This window comes from Cervus elaphus, chromosome 11 (assembly GCF_910594005.1).
Source record: "Cervus elaphus chromosome 11, mCerEla1.1, whole genome shotgun sequence".
NCBI lineage: Eukaryota > Metazoa > Chordata > Mammalia > Artiodactyla > Cervidae > Cervus > Cervus elaphus.
Window position 1 is genome coordinate 100,456,455 of NC_057825.1, and position 8,990 is coordinate 100,465,444.

Sequence of the window (8,990 nt, forward strand, 5' to 3'; positions counted from 1 at the left end):
TGTCCGCACCTCTGCCGATCCTCCTGACACCAGTGAGTGATGGAGCAGACAGCGCAGGGGCGGGTGGCCCGGGGTCAGCAGCCACAAGCCCACCCTGGACTGCTTGTCCTCATGTGATGGAGTGGTAGGAATCCATCTCAGGGGGGAAGGGCATGGAGTTGGGGGGGAGACTGGCAGATACCGACCCAGTATCCATTCTTCCTTGCTCACAAAACCCTGATTTTATTAGAGGGTTTTGGGTTTTTGTTTTTGTTTTTGTTTTTGCCCTTCCTTCTCTCTACTTCCTGCAGCTTGTGTGTGTTGGCTGGAACTCCAGCAGCCATTCTGGGCCTTAGGGTAACCTCTAGAATGGAAGCCAGTGAGACAGATGGAGCCCGAGTCCCTGTTGAGACAGATGGCACAGTCCCTGTGGGTCACAGGGCCTCCGTGCCAGCCCTCTATTACCTCCCTCTGGACCTCTGTGGGAGAAACGCAAGCAAATGTGTTCAAACCACTGTTATTTGGGTTGTTCTGTTACAAGCAGCCAAATCTAATCTTGGTATTTCTCCTTCCCTCCAAAGCAAGACTGTCCCAAACATGTGGGGAGGTGGCACAGCATCACAGATTTTCTGAGTGTTCACTGTCTTCTGGGAGGGGGGAGCTTATTTTCCTTTTCCTCATTATTCTGCATTAATTATTCTTCATCCTTCCTAACTCCTTGACACCATCTCTCTTGAACTCTACTCCAGGCATTTCCCTTGCTTTCTCTCTCTCTCTCCAGCCTCCCAACAGCCCCAGAGTGGGAACTAACCACATGTGTCCTTGTCAGCTGTCTTCTAGCCCTTCAGGAAGTGGATATTCATTAATTACTTAGATAATTAAATGATGCACTCATTGACCAGCCTTCAAAGGTAAGACACCCCCTCCCAGCATTCAGCCTTTCCACAGAGCTAATGAGTCGGAGGCTTGGGGTCAGCACTCTGGCAATCATCTCAGGGACTTAACTGAACCACATGGCTGACCCCAAGCTTCTGTTCCACAAACACCTAAAGCCCTTGCCGTCTGAAGGGCGCCCCAGGAGTCTAGCCTCCCAGGCAGGACACCCCAATACTTACTTTTCCCACAGCTACCCTACAGGGGACAGCAGGGAACTGAGTCAAACAAAGAGGCACAGCAAGGCTCCCTGGTCCAGGGTAAACCCCCGAAGCCCCCACTCCCCAGCCCTGGGCGAGCGCCCAGCCCCGCCAGAGCCTACCTTGGCCCGCTGCATCCTGGACAACCGAGAAAACTGTTGCCGGCTTCCCCTCCGGCTTCCCCTCCGCGCAGCCGAGGAGAACGGGACTGCCGGCCGCGCGGACAGCTGCCTCATGTTTGCCGGGACCCAGACGTAATTGCTCCCGGCGGCTCCTCGCCCGCCCCGGGCCCACCCTCCCCGCCCGAGCGCCGCTTCCCTAAGCTCCGCCCCTTCTGCTGTGTGTCAATCCGCGCTCAGCCTCCCTCCGCGCGCGCCTCGCTCCTTCGCTCTCTCTCGTCTTTCCCGTCCCTCTCCCGGTCTCCCTGCCCCACTCTCTCTGTGTAAACCGTTCCCAGTCCGGCTCTCCCTCCGGGTCGCCCCTCTGCCCGCGTCACCCGGGGTCTCTGTCTATGCCCACCCTCCATCCCATCTATGTCTTTCTCTGACACACGCTCCGCTCCCTAACCTTGGAAGAGGGAAGGTTGGGGGTGTGGAGAAGGCCCCGGCAGGGAATAGAGGAGCTCACACGAGCTGCTGCCCGACGGAGGGAAGGACAGCAGCGCAGCACCGAGAACCTCCAGAACAGGCCAGCTCCTTCCGTCCTGGCTGCCCCCTCCCTCAGGCTACCAGTCCCTTATGGACAACGGGTGGAGTGACCCCACCCCCTGCCTGTGACCTTGGGCCTTTACAGTCAAGGTGGGCTTTGGAGAGGGCTGTCTCTGGTCTCCCTCCAGCAGCCCTGAAGGTGAACTCTGGGCACCCTCGGCATCCAGAGCACGCTCCTAGTGGGGACATAGCTCTGGGTGCTGGGCCCTCAATGGCCCCAGCGATGGGGACTCACCACCCAGAGATGGTGACGGCTACCAAGGCCACATCACGTGGGTCACAGGCCAGGGGGCCTTCAACCTGTTTCACCTGTGCCCCCCTCACCTGTCTCCTTTCACCCTACATGGGGACTTGCCATGGGGGGAGCTCTCCCCAAACCTGAACTCCTTATCCTCTCCAGGGAGCCCAGCGTCTCTCCCTGCTGTCTGTGTCTGAGGTTGGGACCACATCAGGGCAGCTGAGGGACCTGGCTGGACCTTCAGGGGGCAGATGTGGAGGAAAGGGGTGAGGGTCCCTGGACATCCTGGGGAGAGAGTCTCCTTCCCGCCCCTCAGGAGGGCAGACTCCGGGGCATTTGCTCAGCCCCCAGGGAAAGCGCCCAGGAGCCAGATGCCCAAAACCTCAGCCAAGTTTCCCTTTTCTGCACCCCAGGAAGGAGCCAGCCTGTGCCACTGGTTCCCATGGAAACAGAGCCCTGAGCCACCCCCTCCTCTGCGTGCACTTGCACACCCGTCTCCGTGTGTGTGTGTGTGTGTGTGTGTGTGTGTTTGCACCAGCCAAGCAGCTCCAACTTTCAGGTTCTGGGAGGAAGAAAAGTCTGGAGCAGTTGACCCACCGAGGGAGGAGGAGTTTGGACTGCCTGGGCCTCACACTGGGCAGGGACTCAGTGGACTCTGGAGCTGACCACGGCGGCGCCCTGGGCAGAGGTGAGTGCAAGCCCCCTGCAGCTGTTGGGTGGGGCAGAGGCTGAGCTCCTTGAGAGCCTGGAGACCTGGTGATCTCAGCTCTGAGCAGTTGGCCCCCTGCCGAGCATGTTGAGTCCTCACAGTGGCCTCAGCAGGGAAGTGTCATTATCTCTGTGGATGATGAAGGTGAGAACCAGAAAAGGTAAAGGATTTGTCCCAAGTCACTCAGTCGTGTCTGACTCTTTGCAACCCCATGGACTGTAGCCCAGCAGGCTCCTCTGTCCATGGGATTCTTCAGGCATGAATACTGGAGTGGGCTGCCATATCCTCCTCCAGGGGATCTTCCTGACCCAGGGATCAAACCCGTGTCTCTTATGTCTTCTGCACTGGCAGTCGGGTTCTTTACCATTGGTGCCACTGGGACCTAGAAAGTGACAAAGCTGGTACACAAAGCCCGTTACTTTCATCTCTAAGTGATGTACACGGCTAAGACCCTGCCGAACCTCCCATGCTGCACACATCAGCTTGGGAATGTGCCAGTCGCACTGTCCAAGACAGACCTGGCCATAATTATGGCCTAGTCAGCATGAGGCAGGACCAGAGAAGGTCCCCATCCCTGCTCCTGGTTTGGGGTGAGGGCTGAACTTCCATTACCAGATATGCTTTCTTCTGAATTCATAAATTAATGAGCTTCAAGGAGCTCATCTTACGAAAAAACCCAAATGAGCTTTTTTAGCCAACCCAATACAACAAAACAGGGCAGCTGCCCACATGCCCCCCCGCCACCACCACCCCACCAGCCTCTACCACCTTGGGCCTGGAGAACCTCCAACCGTAGCTGCCACCAAGGGTGTACTCTTCATAAAACACACATGATGTTGGCCTGCATGATCTGTGCCCCCCATCTCTCTTTTTTCCCCAGCGCCCACAGGGGTTTTTCTAGAGCACTCTGAGCTGGTCCCGCCCAGGCCTGTGAGAGATGCAGGAATGAGAAAGGTTAGGAGAGTGTGGAGGTCCAGGACAGCCTGGAGCAGAGCTCCCCACATGGGCCTCAGCAAGCCTAGCAGTGGTATGGACATGTAGGCAGCGGCTAACTCTCCTTATGAAAGTCTGGGAGTTTCTGGAGATTCTCTGGCAGTGCATGAAACCCCAAAAAGGTTAAGGAAGACTGCAGAAGGGCCTCACTTTGTCAGCCGCGATCCTCAGCCTCATGGGTCTCAGCTGTACTTTCCCTTGTGCTGGGGGGTGATGAGCCCCAGGAGTTTGGAAGCGGGAAGGAATGGACCATTTCAAGCCTGGAAGACAGTTGAGTAGCTTGCATTTGAGAGGAGGCAGTGGCAAGCCATCTGAACCAGCTGGGGGCCTCATTCTAATCCCATCTTGGTGAGGGCTCACACTGACCAGCCCACAAGCCTTGGGAGTCTTCTGGACCTTCCTCTATTGTTGCAAACAATCCCCTTCACTTCCAGACCCAAGGCAGATTCTTCCTGCAATGCCGGAGACCTCGTTTCAATCCCTGGGTCCAGAAGATCCCTGGAGAAGGAAATGGCAATCCAATGCAGTATTCTTGCCTGAAGAATTCCATGGACTGAGGAGCCTGGTGGGCTACAGTCCATGGGGCTGCAAAGAACTGGACATGACCGAGTGACAATACTTTCTTTCCAGATCCAACTTCAAACCCTTCCTCCTTGGTACCCCAAACCTGACTTCATGGAGTCCTCACTCTGTATCTTTTTTCCAGATTCCTTTGAGCCCTGGTTCTGCTTATCTCTGGCTGAGGGGCACAGGAGACAGACAGTACAGTTTCAGGGTTTAGGTCCTTGCTCCACCAAGAGCCCCTACCTGTGAGGAAAGCCTCTTTGGGTAGTGGTGGGTTTCCCCAGGCAGGTGGAGTACCCTCCCCACAGGAGTTCAAGAAAAGTCTGTTGCCCTCAAACAGTGCTTCCCTGAAGGCCACAGCACCCAGGTGTCCTGTGAGTCGGCATAGATGTGGCATTGTCTTACTTGTCTTTATTTGTCTTTCACTGCCTGGAAACCTCTCCTGCTGCCCGCCTTTCCGGGGCTGGATGGAAGCCCTGGCAGACCTGAGATGATGCTCGGTAGGGAGATATAGTGGTTCACTTCATCTCACCAGACTGTCCCAGCTCCGGTCCAGGCCTCGGCCAAGGCCAGCCGTCCTGGCGCACAGCCGGAGTCTCTGCCCAGCTCCGGGGGCAGGGCGCGGCTCCCCGGTGGATCCGTCCTGGGCGGTGCTCTGGGTTTGCCCAAGGTCGAAGGTCGGAAGCTATATGCCTGCTTCCTGGCCATCGCTGGGCACCTCTGCACCTTCCCCCTGGTGCCACGTGGTCCTCACACCTTCCCCCGTACGTCATGTGGATCTCGGTGGGAGGGAGGCCAAGGAGACTCCACACCCCCAGGCAGACCATCTCCCCTCCGCTGGGGCCTGTGCATACTCCAGGCAGCCTCCACGCTGAGCCTCCTTCACACGGGGCCCTCGTCTGGCTCACTGGCCTCTCCTTGGCTCTGTGAGAGAGCGGCCAGCTTGTCTCTTGCTCTCTAGACCTTGAGGTGGGGCTGGGGCATCAGTTGGCTGGGTTCCGCAAACTGCAGGGCATCCTGGGAAGCCCTGAAGACGGTCTTTTAAAAAAAAATTATCTTTGGCTGTGCTGGGTCTTCATTGCTGCACAGGGGATCTCTAATTGTGGCGAGCAGGGGCCGCTCTGGTTGCAGTGACAGGCTTCTCATTGCAGTGGCTTCTCTTGTTGCAGAGCGTGGGCGCCAGGCATTCAGGCTTCAGTAGCTGCAGCTCAAAGGCTTGGTAGCCATGATGCACAGGCTTAGTTACTCCTCCGCTTGTGAAATTTTCCAAGACCCGGGATCGAGCCAGGCTCCTGCACTGGCAGGAGGATTCTTATCCACTGAGCCACCAAGGAAGCCCTGAAGGTTTCCTTTAAAGCCCCTTTCTTCTGGCTTGATGTGAAGGGAGGGTTCCCCCCGTTGTGTTCAGCTCGCCACCCCCTAAAACTCCCCCTCAACCTCAAAGCCTGACTCCTGGGTACCCCTAGTGTGGGGAGGGTTCAGGCTACTGAAATTCTGCATCACCGCTGGGCAAAGGTTGGGGCCGGGTGGGGTTATCTCTGCGTACACCGCACCTTCCCCTCGCTGGGTACTGCGGTGCTGTGTTTGTAAGAGGGGGGACTGTTGCCTGCTCCAGGAGGGGCGCATCCCGGAAGTGCAGGAAGGATTAGGGGCCACAGAGAAGGGGCTTCATGCCAGTAGCATGGTATCGCCTGAGTTATAAAGAACCACCATTGTCAACTGTTTCTTTGGGGTAAGTTGTGTCCTTTCTCCTCAGCCCACATCCAGTCCTTGCCTTAGTTTTCTCAACCATATACAGGTGATGATAAGTGTCTACAGATCTTAAAGGGCTTCCCTGGCGGCTCAGCAGCAAAGAATCTGCCTGCCAATGCAGGAGACTTGGGTTCGATCCCTGGGTCAGGAAGATCCCCTGAAGAAAGAAATGGCAACCGACTCCAGTATTCTTGCCTGGGAAATCCCATGGACCCAAGAGCGTTAGCCTATTAACAATGTTGTGATAGTTTCAGGTGGAGAGCGAAGGGACTTAGCCACACCTACACAAGTCTCCATTCTCTCCCAAACTCCCCTCCCATCCAGGCTGCCACATAAGTTGAGCAGAGTTCCTTCTGCTGTATAGTAGGTCCTTGTTGGTTATCCATTTTAAATATAGCAGTGTGTACATGGCCATCCCTAACTATCTTTACCCTGTTCTTTGCCCCCGGTTCTCTGTGTTTCTGTTCTTGTAAGCAAGCTCATTTGTGTCCGAGATGAGATGGTGAGACAGCATCACCGACTCAATGGACATGAACTTGAGCAACCTCCCGGGGACAGCGGAGGACAGAGGAGCCTGGTGTGCTGTGGTCCATGGGGTCACACAGAGTTGGACACAACTTGGTGACTTAACAACAATCTCTGAGTCAGTCCCTGAGAAATGCTTAGCACACTTCCTCATTTATACTCAGAACCCAATAAATGAAACTGTCCCCTCAGGTAGCCTCAGCGGGCCCCTGGCCATCTGACTCTTCTTTGCACACCTGGAGCCAAGCAGAACTACCCTGGCCAGCCACCTGGGGCCTGGCCCATGTGGCATTTCTCTGGCAGAATCCGCCACCTGTGGCTCATGGCCTTTGCTCTGGGGTGGCCAGGCTGGCAGAACTCCCAGGGCCTCCCATCTGTCATCTCTTCTGCCACAGCGACAGCAAGGACACGTGGATCACATCTCCTTGGAGACGGGTCTCCCTCCCATCCACCCACAGGGAACATGGGCTGGCAGCGTGCCCAGGAGGAAACCTCCGGGGCCACCAGGGTCAGGGCATGTGAATCCAAGTCCTGGCGGGACTTCAGCTCATGGGACCTTGACTCAGCCACAGAGTTTCTCAGAGCTTCACCTGCTCAACCGTGAAACAAGGATGACATTCTGCCCGCTTTGGGGAATGTCGTGAGAACAGATGAGACTGCAAACCTCGAAAGGGCTTTGTTTCACACATAAAGGATGAGCAGTTTAGGATCCCAGCATTCTAAAAACTGGGAAAATATGTAGTTTATTTCTCCCCGTGGCTATTTCTGTCACCTGCTGAGCGCCACCCTCACCCGCAGCTTATCAGAGCCTACAGGTGATGCCCCCTGAACTGAGCTCCTTTGAAAGTCCATGTTCAGTGCACTAGGCCAAGGTTTCTAGATACCAAGTTCAATGAATGGCAGCCCTTCCCAATTCACAGGGGAAAAATCAGCTAGTTTCTTAGGACTATTAGTTCTGATCACGTTGGACTAGGTAACTTGGACTAAATTCCCAACTGAGGACAGCTAAAAGCTGCTCAAAAAATATTTTTTGAAAGTTTGATTCAGGGGTGCGTGCTCAGTTGCTTCAGGTATATTCAACTCTTTGTGACCCCATGGACTGTAGCCTGCTGGGCTCCTCTGTCCATGCGAGTCTCCAGGCAAGAATGCTGGAGTGGGTTGCCATGCCCTCCCCAGGGGATCTTCCTGACCCAGGGATCGAAACCGAGTCTCTTGTCTGCTGCATTGGCAGATGGGTTATCACTGGCACTACCTGGAAAGCCCTTGATTCAGGGGTACCAGGGAGCAAACAAGGCAGTAAGAAGCCACAGGACCAAGATCTGGAAAAAGAAAGAAACCCAGAGACATCTGGGGCTACTTTCTCCCTAAAGGATCTGGTGATGCAGCAAAGATGCTGAGCAGAGCTGTTGACAGCCTCTGGATCTAAGGAGGTCAAAACTAGGGCCACCAAGAGCGGAGGGGTTGCCTGAAAAATCCTTTATGCTTTAGGTTGGGACCCCGGGTGGTTTCATCCCCAAAGTATGAATGAACTGGAAACAGACAAGTGCTCCAAGGCACTGCAGATCATCTCAGTCCCTGAAAGCCAATTAAAACAACTTGGTCTGCAAGTTGTTGGATCACAAGCCATCTGTCCAATGTACACATAATCCTCATGGAGCAAGTTAACCTCATTCTGCCTCAAATTAGTTCTATAGATTTACAGATAAAATATGTGGCGCTTACTTTTTTCCAAGTAGGCAAGGAGACAATACTAACAAAAACCAAGAGAAACAATAGACAATAGAAATAGGCTCACAGAGGCTCCTTATTAGGGAGTTACTGAACTTAAACTATACCTAGTTTGGTCAAATATATAAAAGACAGGCAATATTGATAGAGAACTAGAAATCATTTTTTAATCATTTCCTATTTTTATCCCATCAATTTCATTCTTAAAATGCAAGGTGCTACAGTTCCCTACGCAGGACAACAGATGAAAAGCAAGCCAAGAATTGTTCTGGGAAAAACCAAAGAGGCGACTGTGCCACATTTAAGGATGCTGGTCTGAGAGTGTGTTGGCAGTAGTGAAAATGGGAACACCATCCCAATTTCTAGTAGCAATTTGTTGCTGGTTTGCAAGATGCAATTAAAAATAGACACCCCCCGAAACCCAGCAGATTCTTATCTTACAGGCCTTTGCTCCTTTGAGCAGGAACCTGTCTCCCTCTTCACTTGTATCTGCCCAGACCCAGCTCTGCCCTGGCCCACAGTAGTCATGGCAAAAAAAGAGAGAGAAATAGCAGCATTTGAGTATTTGCTCTGTGCCAGTCCCCTGCCAAGGGGTTTGCACACATTGTTACATTATTTACAACCCTGTGAGGTGGCTATGGCTCTTTTCCCATTTTACAGGT

The 8,990-nt window shown here is 54.2% G+C and overlaps 1 protein-coding gene across 2 annotated transcripts in view; it reads right to left on the bottom strand.

The window, feature by feature from the left end:
* Positions 1 to 1,436, bottom strand: part of KCNIP3 (potassium voltage-gated channel interacting protein 3) — a 92,324-nt gene extending 90,888 nt beyond the window's left edge. For both annotated transcript variants that reach the window (XM_043918731.1, XM_043918730.1), the window contains exon 1: positions 1,235 to 1,436. In XM_043918731.1, the coding sequence (XP_043774666.1) occupies positions 1,235 to 1,348 (114 nt within the window). In that variant the 5' untranslated portion in view covers positions 1,349 to 1,436. The remainder of the gene's footprint in view (positions 1 to 1,234) is intronic.
* Between the last annotated feature and the right edge of the window lie 7,554 nt (positions 1,437 to 8,990).